Genomic DNA, 20,983 nt, shown 5'->3' on the forward strand with positions numbered 1-20,983 from the left:
CAACAAATTTCCAAAAAAGAAACAATTCGTTGAAAATATCCTGGTGATAATTGATTTTTTTTTAATTCTAAAAATAAGCACACTAATTCAAAAGGTAAACATGACAATTCAATGAGGACATGTTATTATGTTTACAATGTATTTTGGGAATGACTTCAACTTGACCAGCCAATGAGCTCCCTAACCCTTACCCTAACCCTTGACCAACCAATCAGCTACCTAGATAGTTTTACATGGCGATTAATGAGCTAAGTAAAGCGCTTGAACGTTAAAACTAGAGAAATTGCTACCTACAAACGCATGCTAGTAAGTACAATAAACCTGACTCTCTTTCTTTCAAGGTTGCCAATAAAAAAACCTCACAGTACAGAGGAGTGTTTGTTGGAAGACTTGAAATAAAAATCTCTTTATCTATATCACGGATTAAAGCGTGAACAATGGAAGGCATTCATTTTAGGACCGTAAGATACCGTTGCCTATACCCGGCTTTTTCTTTTCCTTTCGATTTGTTCATCAGACTGGAACGGTTCCCGTGATGTCATCGGCCATTCAGTCTTTATTGAATTGATCTCCTGCGAATCACTCATGCGATGTCCGGTTAGGCCACACACAAAAATCTCCGGTTTCTGGTATGGAGCTTGCCCAAAAAGTGGTGCGGCGAGGCGGCTTTTTTTTTTTACCTGATTTTTTTGCTTCAAATGTCGGCTGATGACTGCAAATGGTGCCCGACTAAACCTAGTGCAAATATATGGGAGTCCAGAGAGGCCACATAAAGCTTATTCTCGACCATAACCCAATCTAAAAACACGTTAAAATTGTGCAGCAGCAGGATTCCAGTCAAACCAGTGAGTTTGGCGGTTTTGAGACATCATCTTTCATCGAGAAAAAAACACTTTTTCATTCTGCCGACGCGCATGGCTACGGCGACGCGCGCGCATACCAGAAACCGGAGACTTTTTTTTTGCCTTACCGAAGTTGTTTTAAGCGTGCAATCAATTTGTTTGTGAGGGTACCTGCATTTTCATAGCACAGTCGTTGTGTTGCTAATCGTAAAACGAAGGAGCTATGAAAAAAAATTCCCCGTGCTCACAATGAATTCCATTTAAAAAGAAATAAATGTGGAGTTTACATCGTACATGTGTAAACATAAGAGGGTGCAGTCGATGCGGTATTTATTTGGAAACAATGGTGATTTGGCTTATTCACTGAACATGATTATATGACATTCTTCATTGATTTCTACAATTTCTGGGGTTTTTTTATTCAAAAAACCACTATGATTTTGTAATCAACGAGGCAGTATATTCCTGTTGACTTCTTCAGAAAACAGCAGGCGGTTATTATAAAAACACATAATTATGTGTTTTTATGCCAAATTGAAATTACTGTTCGAAAAGTAAGGGGGAGGAGGAGAAATTCTCATCCCTCCAACCCTGACCGATATTCAAGTCTTTTGGCTTTCGCCTGTTTTAAACATTTAGATCGGGGCCCAATATTATAGCGACCGTCTTTTGTGACGTAAGTTGAGAACCCTCGCCCAAAACGCTGTGCTATATCGATAAGTGTGTTTACGGGCTAGTAAGGAGTGGCCTATGCGCATGCGTACAACTCTTGGCTGATAAAAAAAGTGGTATTAGAATCACACAAAAAAGTCGGTGCAGCGTAAGCACATGCAGAATGGTGACAATTATAAGCGCAAAACTCACTGGTAATAGCACAGCAACGGTTAATTTGGCCTAGGCCGTACTCGTACTGTTTTCGAGTTTGAAATTGTGCTTTGAAAATGCTCCTATTTTAACCAGAATGAATTTCCTGGGCTGAAATTTGGACTTAATATCCCTTAATACATAAAATACTTTAATTTGCGATCGATCAACACACCTTGGAAACTCCTAGTTTCTGAGTAAAACCCATAGATCTATTTCGTGATAACCTTGTAGAGACGTATTCATCTATAGAAATTGCTCTGTGGAGACGTATACAATCTTTTGTTCCCTATTGTGCACATGTCTCTAGAGGGTACCGTGCATCAGATCAGCCGTACGTTACGACCATCAACAAGAAATGTTTCAAGCGCCTTCGGTTTTCCCCATCGCTGCTCGGTAATGAACGCCTACGGTAAAATATTACACCTGTCCGCGATAGTACAAACACTCCGTTACAGCCGGCCGTTGACAAGCCGTCCCTGTCGATAATTACCCGCTATCATTTGATCTATTGCTCACCTTGGTAGTCAGTTTTCCAAAGTGATGAAGATCACACGCTATGATAAGCATATTGTAACGGCGTGTTTGTACTGTCGCGCACTGGTGTAATATTTTACCGTATCGTTCATTACCGAGCAGCGATGGCGGAAAACCGAAGGCGCCTGAAATATTTCCAGTTGATGGTCGCATCACACCTATAGCGCTAAGCTAGTGTGCATGCTCTTATGCACAATAAACACGCAGCCTCATCGGTGCATGGGACAAGAGTTCATGAAGTCAAATAATGCACTTTCTAGTGGTAAAGCAATAATGAAGTGGATCCAATCACGGGGGAAATAAGGGAATTGGGGAAATGTGAACTTTCCAAATTTTATGTTCCACGTACATCTGAGATCCAAATTCTGGGTTTTTTTTCTTCAAATTCCAAATTTGAAACTTCTAATTGTTTCTCCTTGGATTTTTTCTTTTAATTTGAAATTTCTAATTTGAAATTGAAATTTCAATTTTTCAAATTTGATTTTTTTTTCACTTTTGAACTTTGAATTTTGAACTTTGAAATTTCAAATTTCAAATTTCAAATTTCAAATTTCAAATTTCAAATTTCAAATTTCAAATTTCAAATTTCAACGACAATGACAGATAATTTAAAAGCTAGAACAAGTACATTATAAACTGAAATTACAGGTACATGTACTTCAAAAGACTGGGCGCTTTCTCGACCGCATTCCCATCCTCCGCACCGCCTCTCCTTCGCAATCAAATTACATGGTGGACAGAATTCAGTTTATTTTGAGTTGTCAGTGAAGCAGTAATTCATACAAACTAGGACTGGCCAGATAAACAAGATGTCAAAAAGGAAACTATATTTATACAAGTGGCTCCAGTGGAAATTTATTGGTCTTACTTGAAATTATCAACAAAACAAATTTGTTTATTGGAATAGAGCTAGCCGTTGGTTGTTCTTTAGACAAATATCCTTATCGAATTTATAATTATACGAAGCCGTCATCCACTTCCTCTAAGGTAACCTCATTAGACAATCGCATATTTATGAGTTTCCGTTCACTTTAATGTCCACGATGAATCCCATAGGTAAACTCAAATGAGCGGTCCACCGATCGCACACCTGCCACTCCGTTTCTGCATCTTATTGGGTATATCTAAAGTCCCACCTCAAACATCAACATTCTGCCGTGCCTAATTCAAATAATGGCCCACAATTTGAATTAGACACGGCAGAAAGTCGAGGTTCGAAGCGGGACTTGTCTGGTTATGGGCTGAATTCTGCCGTCTTCAAAGTCACCGAATTAAAGGGCCAATGTGATCTTTGTTATGTAGGCCTTGTAAATGCATCTTTGTGTCCCATTTGAACCTTATTTTCAATTTTCGTTTTGCCATTTTCAAGGGCGTTTTGGTGCCTTTTGGTTGTTATTCTAATGTAATTTGTATATTCATGAACAAAAGGCTGATATCATTTGGGGCAGAAACCTCAATGTTACAGCTATTTCAGCGCCATAATTTGCCAGAACTTTGGATTATACTTTGCTGTTGTTAATTTTCTTTTCTTTAGACGAAACGGAGCAATTTAAAGACGGAATTGTCAGGTCAGGGAACCAGACTAGCTCAGCTTGCTCCCATCCTCGGATGTGTAACCGATTGCAAACAAAATTAAGGACTATATATGTCTACATTTAAGGAAATTATTTTGTTAAATTCCTCTTTTCTTGGAAATGAGAGCACACCAGGTGCCATGATTTCACAGGGTGCTTATTCACTTACAGTCAAGTATTAGGTATTTCAGAATAACTTGTTATTTAAGTTTTTGATGGTTGCAAATGTATATTAAACCCGACTTGAAACACTTTTGGCCGATTTTCAGTTGCATCCGTCGAGAGGTTTCGCGGTACAGCGATCGGGCATTAGTGGCATAAATCATGCATGACTGCGTGAAAGTTAACACTGATACGCATACGGACGGAAACGAGCCGTGTGGTAGGAGATTGACTGTAGCATGCATTCATGCATGCATGATACTATAGCGCAAGGTGGAAAGGAGCACGATCATTAATGGCTCATCATCATGGATGTACATGTATCATACAAGTCACGGGATGTGATCATGAATAGTACAATATTACTAATGCATGTATGATGTGTGCATAGGGTAATATTATATCCAAATAGACATCTCACTCCTGGTGTGGGAGTATGATAGCACTGACATTAAAGAGTTTCATTGCGGGATGCATTTGCGCTTTAAAGTCCAAAAGATACGCCAGAATTATTAGTGGCCTTCATGTTTTTCGAAATGTGGAAACTACTTATTCGAAGTTTATTCTACATTTTTCGTTCGATGTTTTATTCAGAGGTAAATATCTTTTATACAGAATAAAACATACATATTTTTCGTTTGAAACTTGCACGGACAGTACATCTGTAAGATTAGCAACGCATCTAATTATCCGATGGGAAGCTGATACTGTCACTTGAGAACGTCTTCACGGGATGCTGCCCCGTAGGGGTTGCCGGAGCTACTTGGAGTATTCCAAACCTGAATCTCAAAAACTTGCCCCTAGCTCCCCGAAGTGCGAACAAAGCGCCTGCAGCAATTTTTTTTTCGTACTGCGGCAGGCGATGCTGTGCGGCGTGACCTGCTACGGAAGGTCACTGATTTATACTCATGCGTTATGGATAAGTGTATGCTTCATTGGCAGTTCGTATATTGCGTATACAAAGAGATACACCGGTATTGCAAATTTTCTAATTAAATCGGACATATGTCGAAGTCACCGAAGTTAATTAAAACTAGCAACGTTTTTATTTAGAGTACCCGTTCTCTTCAACAATTTCGGGTTTTTTTTCTCCTTTTTGTATATTAATTTAAAAGGAAAAGGCTATTTTTTTAAAAAAGTTTTTAACCCCCTGAAAATGCTCTGTTATTAGGTTGCATTTGTTCCCACAACGCATAAAAGACAGCCCTGAATTATTATCAGGCCGGAAACAATTCTTAATTTGTAATTATTCCAGTAATATTCCATAACTAAACATGAGCGCCTTTTTTGGTTCTCAGTTTCAATAACTTTTGTATTGCTTCAAAATGTGTAATTTAAATCAAACTCAAATTTTTCCGGGTGGAACTCGAAAAAAAGTATGGGAAGAGCAACATTAAACCATTTTCAAAATTATATTTTGGCATGCATTTTCAAAACAATATTTGATTAAAACGAAGCATACATGCAGAAAATCTGATTAAGCGCTTTTATGGGAGCGTCAGGGTGTCAGACTAAATGCCGCCATTTAGACTATTACCGTCGTATTGACAATAACTCATTTTTTTTCCTACTCGTTTTTGTGGCGATTAAGCTTCGAGGTCACGCAGCAACTACTTGGAATTGAGGAAAGTGCTTCAGTTTTAACGACCTTCATTTCCAGTTCTCATCATCAACGAAAATGACACGTCATTTATAACTTGCACAATTAAAGACTCGTGTGTGGGCATACTCTGTCCAGCATTTTCATTAGTGTAAACGGGTGAGTAATTTTTGTTTATAGGTTCCAACGATGCACGAACAAACTCGTCTCTAATTTCGTTTTTCCTTTTCTTAAAGGGAATATACATCATTTGCTTTTGCTGTAATTTTCAGAAATGGATGGAATTGGGGGGTTGGAAATATAAAGCAAATATAGGTACACTAACTTTTTGGAGGTTTTGGGTTCGAAAATGCTATAAAAACCAAGAAAAACGATCATTTTCCTATAGTCTGGTTCCCTGACTCCATATAAGAAGAAACAGAGCAGTTTACATACTTTGGGGGAATTGTAAGGTCAGGGAACCAGTCTAGCTGGCTCGTACCCGTTTATAGGTTTGTAATCGATTGCAAACAAGTGCAATGGTCAATTGGGGCTAGTATTTGAAAAAAAGCCAGTTGTTTCCAACGCTGATCGGCCGATCAGCGTTGGAAATTGATACAAAAATACCACTTTTCTTGAAAATGACAGTATACCAGGTGCCATAATTTTACAGGATGCTTTAGACTGTCATTTACCAACATCCTGTTAAGGTATTTCGCAAAAACTTGGTAGTTTTATTTTTCGATGTTTGCAAATGTTGTATATTCCCTTTAAAGTTGGTATAGGCCTATACGTGCTTTTGGGGTGTGGCACCCTGAAAAATAGATTTTCAAATTGAATCTGCCAATGACAAGTAATCAATTCATTAATTTTAACTTTTGAATTAAGAGAGAGACGTTCTTAATTCGTTCTGAATATAGTGTGCGCAATTTCTGAACTGGAGCGCTCCATTTAAAACCACTCTTTATAAGCTGTATAAAGGCCTGCAAAAACAAACAAGCAGCTTTATTTGTTACTGGACATTATATTCCTTTAAATTTTGTTCTGAAAAGAAAAATTAAAATTTGAAAAAAAACCGTACATATACCAACGTTAATAGACAAAGACAACGATACAGCTTAACAGTGGCGGATCTAGAGGATTTGTTTTTTTAGAGGGGTCAATCCTTCATATCACACCCCCTCCCGTTTCCTGAATGCTAGATCCGCCCCTGTTTATAAAAAGAAATAATCTTTTCTAGCCGATATTTTTGATATAATTTACCTCCGTTTATTCCTGTGTTAAAATCAAGCATAATACTTTGTCAACTACAATGTATTGAAAATAAAAAATTTAGAAATGAACGTCAAACAAGTGTTACTTTAATTCACATATTGGTAAAAGTTACAGGGCCTGACGATTCGATTCTATCTGGATTTCCTTCAAGAAAGATCCAGGTTTAGGACAGATCCATGGAAATCCAGATGTCAGATCCCCTGTTTTAGGTCAATCCAGTCAGTAAAACAGTTTACAGCAGTTTTTTTTAATGTCCCATATTTACAGGCAATTTTGTTTCAGGTGTTCCAAAATCACAGTTATCGCACACCGATAAGCCTTCATTGAATGACTTTCTATTTCTTTTTACTACTTCAAGGATTACCCAAACGGTTATCCAGTCACGTGAGCTTGACAATTTAAAGAAACCTACAAAAATCACGAGAAGACAATGAAGACTTTAATGAAGAATTCGGCACATCCTATACCAAAGGCATCTGGCCATTAAATTTAACTCATGGTAATATCTTCATGATAACAGTTAAAAATATAGTTACTAAATTATAATATTTTGTACATGCTTCGTTTAGTATAAGTTTTGTTTGGTTCATTAATAAGCTTTTATAGCAGACACTGAAAATATAAATGGTCTTATAGCTTTTGGTAATAACATAACGAAAGTTAACACTGATTTTTTGCCATTCGAGAAAACATTCTGCAATGATAAAAACATAAAGTTCTTCTATAACCTCAGTAATTTATTCAAATCTCAGCAGCATATTGATTATTTCTTACATTGAAATATTCTGATCAGCATCGAAATATCTCCGTCTTATTTTTTGGCCCACGTTATCACTTCCCATACGTACAGGGGTCTTAAAAAAAACCTTCCTGCTCCCTCTTTTTCACAGCTTTAAAAAAATACATTACAAATATGGATACATGTTTAGAGAGTATAATTCATTAGCTTTTCAATAACGAAAAACTCTGTCATATCAGGTAAATGTTTATTGAGTTACGGGCAGTTGAATACAAGCGCCGCTTTTTCATTTTGTCCACGGCGACTGATATTTTGACTGCCGCAATAAGAGAGAGGCTACCAAGTAGAGGGTATAGAGACAGAGCAGCACAGTAAACATCTAAGAAGTTAACCAAACAGTCCTTTTCTGGACTAACATTACTTCCAAAAAGACAAATGACCATTGTTGCCAAAAAAACAACCAAATACCAAAAAAAGAAAGATTAAAACATTAAAAAAAAAGCAAAACTAGCCCCACTCCAAATCCATTATATTCCTTACCAATGACATTGAGATAGTGGACAGATTGACAAATCGGCACTTATTTTGAATTGGCCATAACTCAAAAAATAAACGTGGAATGTATCAAATATTAACGTGGAATGCTTATCTCACCTGAGTCAGTGGACTTGTGTGTACATTGCTGAGGAATCTTATTTTGCCAATTTCAGACAGAGACTCGAAATAGACCATGTACCATATGCATAGTACGGCAGATAGTTGATGGAATTGTGCCTTTGATGATACACACATGGCATGTGGCACACAGTCATAAAGTATGTCCTGAGAAAGATATTTGTCTATAGGGCCAAGCAATGACAGCCATTTTGAAAATTTTGAAAAGTGCTTGTTATTCTAGCTATGTTTTTTCCAAAGGACATATCTGTGATGGCCCTATGGCCAAATATGTTTTTCATGACATACTCTGACTGTGTGCCAAATGCCATGCTTGTATCATCAAAGGCACAATTCCCCCAAATAATACCCCGATCTGCCCCACTAATTGGCCTTTTTGAGATATGGTTGTCACCATGGCTATTGTAGTGGAGTGCATGCTTAATTTGGGTCCTCCTATTGTGCCACCATATCTTAAAACTTGGTACTTTTCGGTGGTTTGTTTGAGTGACCTTCTACATGTAGAGATAAGCGAACCAGTATATCCCGTTGAAGATCAAGAAGCAGATGATGAAGGCGTATCTGAAGGCCTTGTCCCAGACATACGCAAGCTCCACGGGATCCTCAGTCTTAGAGTTGTACTCTTGTAACTTCTCCTCTGCCGGCAACTCCCCGTCAGGGCTTTTCTTCATGCTCTGCTGTTTCCTCTGTGCCTTCCTGTACTTCAGTTGTTTGTAATACTGGACCAAAAAATGAGGAAAAAAAGAGATCCATTTAGACTTCATTTTGGTGGCCAGATTCAAAAGCTGGGGATGACGCAGAGAGGCCGACGCATTGATGTTTCTGGGGGTTTTCAGTGCTGGAATTCATCCATGTCACGTAATAGGCATTTTGCGTCTCTGTTTACCCCATTGTGAATTTCGCTCAGCCTTTGTTTGCATTTAATTTTTGATAGCCTTCAGATATTTCCATAATCCATTTGAGTACATGGTCTGTCATTCTCAACTGATTTTTTTAAGTGGGAATAGAAGACGCAAAAGAGCTTGCATGCTATTTTGACCATATTTTTTAAGCGGGGAGATTTTTTCAGGTTGCCTGTATTCCAGTGGCGAACCCAAGGAGGGGGGGGGGGGCTCGTGGGGCTTGAGTCTCCCTCAAGAGTTTTTTTTTTTTTCGTCCCACGATTGGACCTTGGTGGTATTTATGTGGCCTTTTTTTCGAGTAGTATAATAAAAAAAACTGAAAAAAAACTTTCTGCGGCCAAAATTTTTGGGCAACATTTTTTTTTTTAATTTAAACTTCTAACAAATTTGAAAAAAAAAATGTGTGAGCCCCCGAAGCTAAATCCTAGGTGCGCCACTGCTGTATTCTATAACGCAATTTTCACAGCTGTATAAGTACCGTGCTGAAAAAAATGGGGAAAAATGTCCTAATTTGCCAAAATGAAGTGTCAAATTAATCACAAAAATATTATATTGCTAGGGAAAATTATTTACACATTGCATTGATTGCGGTTTTCACATTTTTTTCATTCTTAAATTGAGCTTATCTTTGACAGATATTCTGTTGACTTCTGGAAGGACCTTTCGCCTCCCAATCCAGAATAAAATAACAGTCTTAATATCTTGCGATTTTCATGGCAAATTATTATTTTCTTTTAAGACCGATTAAATAACTTGAGTAGTTTCTCGTCCGACTTTTTGAAAAAATGAAGGCGACTGGCGCTTTTTTTTTCAAAGATGGCGGAGTTTCCAAGATGGCGGATGGATTCTTCGATTTTCTCAACTCTTTTTCTGAAACAAAAATAGTGTTCAAATGAGCCATAACCCATTTTGGTTAGCAACAATTTTATTGGAATCAATATATTTGCAAAATATTGCAAATGTATGATTTTAAAGAAGTAAAAAGGAGGCGGCCGGAAAAAAAAAGGAAGAGTGCAGGGACGAGAAACTGGATTAGTTTTTTTACTTGGCCTAAAGGACATTCAGGCCTACCTCATTCGTCATGGAGGAATTGGCGACTGTGTATTCGACTAATGCCATGAAGACAAAAGCTTGACAGACGATTAGCCACACGTCCAGAGCCTGTAGGAGAAAATACCAATTCTTGAATTGTCATACACGATCATGACTGAAATGTATGTAGTGTTACACGGAATTCATTGGCGTAGCAATCGGGCGGGGGGAAGGGGTTATCCCCCTTCCTGGCCGCAATTTTTTTTTGCCACGAGTGCCCCAAGTTTTCACGAGGACCCTTTTTTTAACTGAAAGAGCGCCACAATAATAGTGCCCATGACCGTCTGCTGAGCGCCCCCATAGGAAGATGGTGTTCAAGAGCGACATTCGTTTCAGGGTGCAGTGCACTAATTCTAGTGAGAATTTCTACGCGAGCTCATTTTCATTAAAGTACCCCCCCCACACACACACACAATTTCTTTTGAAAACGGAGACCGTTTGGCTTTAAAAACGATGGAATGGTGTAACTAAAGCCAAGGATCAACTCCCTGGATTTTGGGCTTCCATCTGAGGGCAGACTTGATAAACTTACGGTTGCAAAGTGGGTCCTATTTGCCTGAGAGAGTGGAAGGATGCCACTTGTAAAATGGCTGCATGCAGCCTTGGGAAGTATATCACTTTTTGGGAGGTGATTTTGTTTTGGTGTGAATATTTAAAACTGTAATTGGCTAATCTACCCAAAATTGAAAAGAAATGAAAAGATGAAGGACACGACAATCATTAAATTTTTGTTTGAGAAACTCCAGTGATGTCGGCTTGCATGTTATTTGGCCCTGAACTTGGTTGATTTTACACTGTTTTCAATGGGGCTTGAGTTAGTTCGGTGGACCCTTCACCATCCCTCTTTGCCTGATCCCTAATAAGATGATGACGTCATGACTGACGCAATCCTACTAGTACACCCCATCACTGGTCAAAAGGTGGAAGAATTGGCCTTCAAGTCAAGCCTTGCTGCGTTTCGACTCACTTTGACCCCTCCTCCGACCGGCATGACCTCGGCCGTACCGCTGGACATGGTGTTGAGGGACAAGTTGAGGGTGACCCCCAGAGTGACCCTGGCCGGAACTGCCTTGGGGTCAATCCAGAAGGACATCCAGGCGATGCTGACCAGCAGGATGCTGGGCATGTAAACGGTGAGGGCGTAAGTCTCTAAGCGACGCTGGAGGTTGATGATTGCCTTGGCGCAACTGTGTACCTCTGATGGGGGATCAACATAGAAAGATACGCTGACGTCATTACGGATAAAAATAGAAACATGTGATGACGACTTTGGGGAAGAAAATAGAAAAGATTCGTGGCTAAAGGCCAACTTGTACAATACAAGGTAACTTTCCAGCACAGGCAAATTTGAAGCAACCAAATGCAGGCTAAAATAACCCTCGGGAATAACAAAGTATATCTTTCAAAACGTTTATGAATAATCCTAAGAAACTTATTAAACATTAAATGGAAATTAAAAAAAAAATGTCCGTCGATCTCTTTTTGGGGGTAGCCTAAAAGGGCTCTTACAATATACCGTTTTTAGGGTCACTGCCGGAAAAGGTAGAAATTTAAGGGACAGTGTGGCGGCGGCGACTCTTTTTTCTTTTCTTTTCTTTTTATTGATTTTCCTCTTTTTTTCGTGTGTGTGTTTCGTATATTTCCATCTTAAAGTCAATAGCTCGTTTCTTGCAGTTAATTCATAGGGCTCAGTGCGACATGACTTTATATATACGAGTTAACCTGCATTCGATAAAATGTGTACGATTTGACCTGGGTCCGAGTTGACCTGTTCCCTACATTCGCTACGGTCAGAATGTCACGGGCAGGTACGGGTAGCGGCGTGATGGACGCTGTTGCACCGGGCAATAAACGTCGGCGGATATGAACTGTCTTGAACCATATTCGCAATACATTGGAAATAGTATCATCATCATTTGAACAAGTGTTCACTCATATAATAGCGGCACATTTCATTTGTTTGGAATAAAACTGGAGAAATAATTTCAAAAATGGGATTGAAATACTTGGACATTTATTTTTGAGTGAACATTATGTGGTTTTTACGTTAATTTGCGGGCTTCATGAATATGTATGTCACGGTTCAAAGTTTACGGGCTTTGATTGGATATCATGTAATATCATGCGCATCAGAAATTCTCGGCCGAGTTTGGCCGAAAATATAAAGAAACACATAAGGAATTCGCCATGGTTTCGTCAAGGCTGTTCTCCGCCTCGACTTACTGTAAGGCTGTTTGCGGAAGTGTGTGTGTGGCGCACGTACATGCACACAAAGCACACGCAAGGGTCGTTGATATAGTGTGACGCGGCGCGCGTAATTTTTATTCCTAGGAGGGTTAGGGGCAATGTCATGAATAATTCATGTTTATCCATGAGAACGGACAATGACATCAACAGCATTGTTGTTAGTTACTAGTTACAATACATTAAAGCATTTTAAAGAACGGTTGTCGTCGAGCTACCACACAGTAGCCTAGTGGATAGCGAGATGAGCTATGGATACAAAGATCCCTGGTTCGAATCCACGTCGTCGCTGCTCATTTTCATCAGCTATTTTTCTTCTCCAAATTTATCACTGAGATAATTTTAAATAAAGGGGAAAATAGAACGAGAACCTAAGTCTTGCAATGATTCAAAGGAAAAACTGAATTATTCATGACATTGCCCCTAACCCTCCTAGGAAAAAAATTACGCTCGCGGCGCGCGCGGTGTGTGCGGTAGCGGGAACAAGCTCGTATGGGAACAAGCTGATAGCCTTGGTCAAGGCTAGGATTGAGGACAAACCCTTGAATTTTATCGTCCGTGGAGAATGTTATGATCAGCTTTCCTCGGGATAATTTCGAAATTGTACAGTTTTTCACCACTTCTGGATATGAAAATCTTCTCTTCTTTGTGTGTGTGTGTGAAAATGTGAGGACAGCTTTGTGAAGAAATTAATTTTTCAAGGAATATACCTAATCCGTATTGGATATCATACATCTTGGTTTCTTTGCCGATAACTCGGAACCTTGATAGCTCGGGTTCCCCCGGCAGCTGAAAATCCTCCTCAGCAATCTGCAAGACCAAGTCAGTCGAGGCATACTGATCTAAAAAAAAAAAAAAAGTAAAAAAAGAAGTAATTAAAACTATCATTATTTTGGGATTTTCTTTTTCTTTGTGACAATTTACAATTTATCAATCATTCATTCATCTTGTTCTGGGTTATTGTTTTCCGTCCCTTTCTCTTTGTTCTTTCGCCTTCAGTTTCAAAATTGGTTATTGTGCACCGTATAATTTATTGGTTTGCACTATGCATAGTTAACATGGGATTTGCCACACAACGTTCATCTGACGAACTCGACACTGTGTGAAGATCACAGCCTGCACCAAGGCTCTGGTTTTTCTTTGAGTTATTCTGGGTTTTTTTTTCTATTTGACGAAAGAAGTTGAAAACTTTGAAAATAGTGACTTACAGCTCAGCATCGTTATGTCACAGCTTTGTTCGTCCATCGGAATTCGCGTGAGATCCATGGGACACGCAAGCTTCAAAGTTGCTCTTTTGGAAGTTAAACAAAAAGAAAATCTCGGTGTTTTCTGCATTGTAGCATGGTAAATCACTCATGAAATATGCGATTCGTTTTAACAAACTGTGATTCAGCACAGAAGTAGCATCTTCAAGGCTGTTGATGCCGTGATTAATAAAATGCAAGTGTCTTAAGCGATCGTTTACTGCGATCATTTCCCCATGTTGCGAGTAAAGGTAAGTACGCATGCGCAGGCGCAATCAAAATCATTCGTAATCAAAAGTCCTCCACACATGGCCTGAGGCCAAGCTTGGCCGGATAAGATTTAACATTGTGAAGATAGCAGTATGAGTAAGTTTAAGGCTGCACCATGTAGCAAATCTCTTTTGTGAGTTTTTGATGTTCTGAAAAGAACTGGGGAAACTCAACGTTTCGGACAATATAATGCTCTGCCTGTCGTCAGGGGACTGAGAGATTCCAATCTTGACAAGAAATCAGGCTCCACTCAGGATTAAGATTCCGTATTACTAAGCGTGAGATAAAAGTTTCGTTCGATTTCTCATTCGAAAGTAGCGCGATATTGGAGTTGGTTTGAATGATTCATATATAGTTTTACCGTAATATGAGTTTGACCTGGCCGTCGTGGTACAGAACTACCCTCTGGTTGGGAATGGTGACTTCGTGGAGTTTGGCCTCGGCCTCGAACGGAAAGAACAAGTCAGGGATCCAGATCCTGTAGATGTCGTCGCCGGACAGACGAATGGGATCTTTGTCCTTGAATTGAAGTCGTTCGTCCGTCCACTTCTCAATCACGAAGACCGTAGCTGAAAACTCCTGCAAAATGATCAGGGTGGACACGTCAAAATGTCCATTGATGTAAAGCCATTTCTAAATCCTAATTATCAGCATCCGATTCCAATTTATTATTCACCAAATTCTCCAAATTAATGGACTACTCTTTTTGGTTAAAGAAGATGACATTGTACATCTCTTAAATACACAAATCAGAGCTTTTTATTTATTCAAATTTATGGAGTTTCATGCATTAGCAGGCTCCGGGATAACGAGACTAAGTCGGGAAATGATCAGCGATCAATTGTGTGCATTTTACCAAATTGACAGCCATGACTGTGTGACATTCAGCTCTCTATGACTATACCGTTATGGTAGATTTTCTTTGATGTAAATTAAGGACCGAATTGGTGACCGTGGACTGTCAGAATGAGAATTAAATGATGGCGCCCTCAACAAACCACACAAGGATCGGATGGATCTGTTTGTCTACAGAATACATTAACGGCATTGAACAGAACTTCCCAATATTACGAGTTGTTAAATTTGAACAACTTGGGCGGTAAGTCTTACCATCGCGCTTTCGCTGATATCACCGATGCGTTCAACACCAAGCTCAACCGTTACAACGACGGGCGCTCCTATAAAAAAAAAGGAAATGGGTATAGCTTTCTTTAGTTGCACATTGAATCTCGCGAATGCATGCTATTGTTGCTGCAGTTATACCCTACTTCGCTTTATATAATGAGCAGACTTGTATGACTCGTGCCTCGGTTCGAGTCCGACTCCAGTCTCATTTTCCGTGACTCGGACTCGGACTCGAGTCACGATGAAGACTCGGAGTGGGACTCGGGACTCGCCCCTGGGGACTCGGACTCGGATTCGACCTGCGTGACTCGGGACCCGACCAAAATTATCTCTTATTTTTTTTCAACAATTAATCCTCTCCTGAGCAAGCGATACAGTCAGTGCGGTGTAGAGGAAACGCATCTAATATACACAGCACGTGCGGCTGACATGTTTCCGATATATTGATTTTGGGAAATCACTACGAAAAATGTACCCCATTCCCAGCGCCTACACTTGATATTGCGTAAATGCAAGTTTGAAAGTGTTTGATCATGTTGGTACCAGATAATCCTTTCAAAGCACTTGCCTTATTTGACATGACATACATGTATTTCCAGTTCATTAAATTGGACAAAAGCTGTGAGAAAAATGGGAAATTTTACACTGTGAGGTTTTAGCAGTACCTCGAAAATTATTTCCCATATACATGTACTGTAGGCCTATATTTATAAAAAAAGAAAAGAAAAAAAAGTGGTGCTTGACTCGGACTCGACCTGCATGACGCGTGACTCGGACTCGGACTCGACCTGTATGACTCAGGACTCGGACTCGGACTCGAACTTTGTGCCTCGTGACTCGGACTCGGACTCGACCTGCATGACTCGGGACTCGGACGCAGACTCGGGAGAGGTGACTCGGACTCGGACTCGGACCCGGACTCGATGTTTGGTGACTCGAATACAAGTCTGCCAATAGACCTTTTTCATAAATCGTCATTTCAGTCATGTTCCCTGTATCCAATAACAGAACTGAATGATTACGGATTTTTTGTGCAAAAAGGAACCAGCCTATTTTTCCTTCCGGCCTCGCTTTGGTTACGTTGATTTGAATGGGGAAAATATCAAGTTGGCCGCAACACGATAATGGCTTATGAGAGTAGGTACTGGTAGAAGGCTGTCAAGGGATACTTGCAACAAGTGGGAATAAAAATAGGGATGTAAAACAATTAGTCCACTCACCATTAGTAGAGTTTGGTCGGACGCGATAGTCGTAGTCCTTGAGAATTTCATCCAAGATTAGCTGCGAGGAATTACTGGCTGACTTGCACCTATGTAAGACGATTAATGATGCAAGCTGCTACGTTTAACACTCCACTCCAACGTATAACCAGCAAAAATAACATCAATTTGTATAGGTTTCGTTTGAAACATTGCCGCTTTATCATAACGTGTGTTTATTTCCATGAAGGCCCACCTGTCTCAACACTGTGAGTAGTATAGCATCATTTTGTGCAAGGTCTCCTTTAGTTAAGCATTATTATACATGGTCTTTCTCTGAACGAAAACAAGAAGAGGTACGGTGCAGTGGCCGTATTAGTGCGAGGCCTCATAAGTCCGACGCCTCATAAGTTCGAAATTTCGGAATTATGAGGCGTCGGGTTTATGAGGCATTGGAATTAGGGGTTTGGCCTCATGGCTCCGACGCCTCATAATTCCGACGCCTTACAATTCCGACAACGGACAAACGATGCTTCGGACTTCAACCGGTACATGTAAAAGGCGTCATACTCATGAGGCGTCAGACCTATGAGGCGTCGGACTTATGGGCCTTTATTTTAGGTCGGGAATGAAATTTTGCCGGACCGGACTTCCGACTTATGAGGCGTCGGATCTATGAGGCGTCGGACTTAATGCGCGGACCGCGAGGTGCATACAGTGCCAAGTATCGTTACTGACATGGATGGTCGGTGCGCAACGGCTTCAGCACCAATAGTAAAAATAAAAACAAAGTAGACGAACCACTCAATGCCATTTATAAATCAATCCAGACTAAAACTTTAATAAATTACGACCATTCCCCCGGTATATAGGTGTCTGTATACATAAAAGTCGTTGCAATACTTACCCAACGATTCCAATGAAAAATGTAATGACAAAGACAAGACTTTTGCTGACGAAATGAGTCATGTTTGAGCTCGCAAGACACACTGTGACAAGACTTCAACAAGCGGGAGTTTATAAGCGTACCGGTACACGGATGTACCTAAATAGTTTCGAACTTGTTAATCAGGTACATAAGTATTTCACGATATCTCTCTGAATAAATAAATTAGGCCTGCCGATAGTCGAATTGGTATGACCCTTGGTTCTATTGAGCTTCGCTCTTTCCACTCATTGATGCATAATTACGCCAATTTGCCGAAACCCAGATGTTTGCACCAAAAAGAAAATTGATACTCGGGGAGTTTCAGTCCAAACAAGTTAGTTTTGTTGGTTCTGGTTTTTTTTTTATATTATGTATGGCAATCTATCTTTAATTGTGGGCCGTATTTGTCACCGACGTTTCGTTATGTGTTCGTATGTATGTTTGTATGGCTAAGGTAAGGTAAGTTTCGGTAATTGAACCAACAAAAGGCCATTAAAGGAATCTTATGATACTACGTATAGAAAATAATCGGTGGAGCCCTTATCAACTCAGCTCAGCATGGGGGTACATTAATTATTACTCTACACATTTCTGTTTAACGACTTTGATGTATGGTTGTTATAACGCTGATAGGGCTCATGAAGTGGATATTTCTTAGGAACATATTTTGTGCTACTTTTTAGTCCTCTTAAGTGTATGAAAACTATATTGATATTCTTTTTTTGTGTGTAAATTTTGTTGAAAAGTGCACTTTTTTAAACATTTAGAATTTTCCATGCTTTTCCGGACAACTAAGGGCGCTGTTGGCGTGGTGTCATTTCAGGGAGACACTGTTCATATTAGGTGTTTTTCTATTGAAATAGTGAACACAAAAAAATGCTCATTGAAACGTTTGTGAGAACAGTTTGCTCATTGGCTTGCTGCCATGAACTGACGCAACAACGAATCACTAATGAAAAGAAAGTTTACGACAGCGAAATATCCAAAATGTTGGCAATTTTTGTGTGCATAATTTAATTGCAACATTGAGGTTTCTGCCTGTTAGGACATCACACTTTTACTCATGAATAATTCGCATAAGCATAAAAGCCAAAACTCGGGCTTGAAAATGGCAAAACAAAAATTGAAAATAAGGTTAAACGGACACAAAGGTGCATTTTTAAGGATCGCATTTTAAAAAATGTCATGGGCCCGTAATATCGTAAGTATGATCCAATAAAGGTGCAGGCCAGTAATTAGACCTGAAATGCTTGCGCCGGCCAAATCAGGATTTGCATGCCAACAAATTGTATTAAAAAAAGGAATTTGGACGCCGTAAACAGATCAATGAGCTTGGATTATTTCTGTGAAATTCGAATGAAATAGGGACCTAACATCGCTTTATTTCACAACGGAGCGCAGGCATAACTTTTTTATTAGAATTATTTTTAAGAGTAATTATCTATAGGAAACTCTCTCCCACACATCATTGTTTAACCCCCCCCCCAAAAAAAAAACCCAACAAATTGATAAAAATTTATAAAAATCATGTGGGTCTCAAACACCTTGCAGAGTTGTGAGTAATTTTTCTCTGAATTTCGGAAGGATCAGGGTTGGCTTAATCACTGAATTAAATCACTTTTTTATTTTTGGCAAAATACATTTGTTGAGGATCTTTCAAAATCATTTAAATCAACTGATACCACACTTAATTACAAAAAGGTAGATGTTGTTAACAAAAAGCAAGTCTGTTAAATCCCCATGTAATGGAATTTTTAAATTCAATCCTTATAGTGTACATTCGGGTGTTCCACTTGACTATGTTTTTCAATTGTGTATTTCCAGTTTTAAGGGTTAGGGGCTTTGTGTTCTTGCGTTAGCTTTGTTTTCTTGCATTTTTATTTAAACGTTCACAATTAAATTATTTACGTTCACAACTAAAGAAACGTTATTATGTACATCTTTATTTTTTCCGGGTATGATATTGTATACGGCGTTTTCTTTTACGTCGATGGAAATTGCACCATTAATAATGGGCAGTAGTCATATTGATCGTACAAAACTTTGTTTGATTATGGTAAATTATTAAATATTCATTGATTTATAACATAGACCGTTTCGTTTTTAATGCTACCGTACAACTGCCGAGCAGATGTAAATATCAAACTAAACCAAAGTTAAAAAAAAAATACAGGATTTAAAAAAAAATCAAAAAGTTATGTGCTAGCCAAGCATTCAGGGATCGGATGGGCCATAACAATGCCCCATCACAATCCCTTAGGACTCTTCCGGGGTCTCGGCGTCCCCGGCCAATACACACTTCCTTCCCTGTCCATCCATATAACCCCGGAGGGCCAGGCACCATGTAAAAGCAAAGAGCTAAGGGAGGAACAGGGCGGCACCCTAAGCCCTGATCCTCCGAGTGGACCACATGCCCTGAACCTGTACGAAGGCGCCAACCTGGAACTCACGGACAGTACCAGCAGCAGTGCTTACCGATTAAGCTAAGGTACTGTTGGTATTTTACGACGGGAAATTAAACGTCTTATAAATGACTGAATAGAAATGAATGCGTGCGTCGAAAAACAAAAAAACACCGACGGGATTCGATCTGCGGACTCCGCGATTTGGGGACGACGAATCTAACCACTCTGCCATCAGGCTTCCATTAAACTCTCCTCGAGAACAATTTGTCTTAATAATAGGCAGAGAAACGTGGAACATTGCTGTGTGCATCTGTTTTGGCTCCATGGACGAACAGATATCGATATTTCGGGTAATAATGAGTCAACTGTTCTCATTTGTTTGGAAATTGTATACGGCATGCCTCATAGCGTCACCGTTTTGACGAAGAGACACATCCATCCAAAACAGAGATTTTCTGCAAGCTGAGATTTTTGGTTATTCTAACATTTTATGATGCCCGCTAAATTATTACCAAATTTTAGGACACAACATTCCATCGTTCGTTAATTTCGCGAATTGCACAAAGTGTTGAAAGTGCTACACACTAAGTTTTTCGTTTTGACGAAGTGACGGATCTCGATGTGTCACTCAGTCTCATTGATTTTACACGTGTGCTATATTAAGAAATATGAAGCCTCCACGCATCTGCGTTCTAAAATGTATAAATGTAATATACGCGCACGCGCTGTGTACAAACATATGCCTCATTTTTTTGTGGAGAAGTAGATTTTCCGTCTTGACGAAGTGACGGATATCTTTAGTAATTAACATCTTCTAATTAAACACAATTTTATGAACGGAGAGAATTGCTTTTGGCTATTTGATGACCCTGAATGTCATTTTGTTACATTAAGTCTGAAAATGAAAGCAATATAACTTTTTGTTGTTTTATGATATTGAAAACTTCGCTTAATTCATAATTTAAAGTGAAAATACAGCAAATGATTTTGAAGTAATTTTTAAAAATCGATATTTTTTTGTTGGGGGGGGGGGTGTTTAGTATTTTATAGCAAATATTGTTACACTGACTTGTTTAAAGTTTTGTGTTCATAGGTGCTTAGAATAACCAAGAAAAACAATCACAATTCTTGTAGTCTCGTTCCCCCAACCCACCTCCCATGAAATGGAGCAATTAATAGACATCAGGAAATTTGAAGGTCACAGAACCAGTCCGGCTGTCTTGTACACACTCATAGATGTGTAATCGATTGCAAACAAAATACATTGTATAACTAAATATGCAAAATTGGTTGCGGTATTTGAAGAAAAAAAAGCAATCCCCCCCCC

At 39.3% G+C, this 20,983-nt stretch overlaps 1 protein-coding gene across 1 annotated transcript; it reads right to left on the reverse strand.

Moving 5' to 3' along the window:
* Positions 1-8,566: 8,566 nt before the first annotated feature.
* On the reverse strand, positions 8,567-17,303 carry LOC119729815 (glycine receptor subunit alpha-2-like). The gene is made up of 9 exons (XM_038202606.1): positions 17,231-17,303; positions 16,345-16,433; positions 15,110-15,174; positions 14,361-14,578; positions 13,694-13,776; positions 13,196-13,327; positions 11,209-11,438; positions 10,221-10,310; positions 8,567-8,966 (listed from the first exon to the last, which is right to left on the reverse strand). Exons 1-9 carry the CDS (start codon positions 17,290-17,292, stop codon positions 8,742-8,744), a joined length of 1,194 nt encoding a protein of 397 aa, XP_038058534.1. The 5' UTR covers positions 17,293-17,303; the 3' UTR covers positions 8,567-8,741.
* Positions 17,304-20,983: the final 3,680 nt, after the last annotated feature.

Source organism: Patiria miniata, unplaced genomic scaffold, assembly GCF_015706575.1.
Source record: "Patiria miniata isolate m_02_andy unplaced genomic scaffold, ASM1570657v1 HiC_scaffold_21, whole genome shotgun sequence".
NCBI lineage: Eukaryota > Metazoa > Echinodermata > Asteroidea > Valvatida > Asterinidae > Patiria > Patiria miniata.

Coding starts and splice junctions, on each gene's coding strand:
- LOC119729815 (XM_038202606.1), bottom strand. CDS start 17,292: ATGACTCATTTCGTCAGCAAAAGTCTTGTCTTTGTCATTACATTTTTC. Junction 14,579..15,109: donor ATATCAGCGAAAGCGCGATG/GTAAGACTTACC, acceptor ATCATTTTGCAG/GAGTTTTCAGCTACGGTCTT. Junction 8,967..10,220: donor ATTCCTCCATGACGAATGAG/GTAGGCCTGAAT, acceptor TTTTTGGTCCAG/TATTACAAACAACTGAAGTA.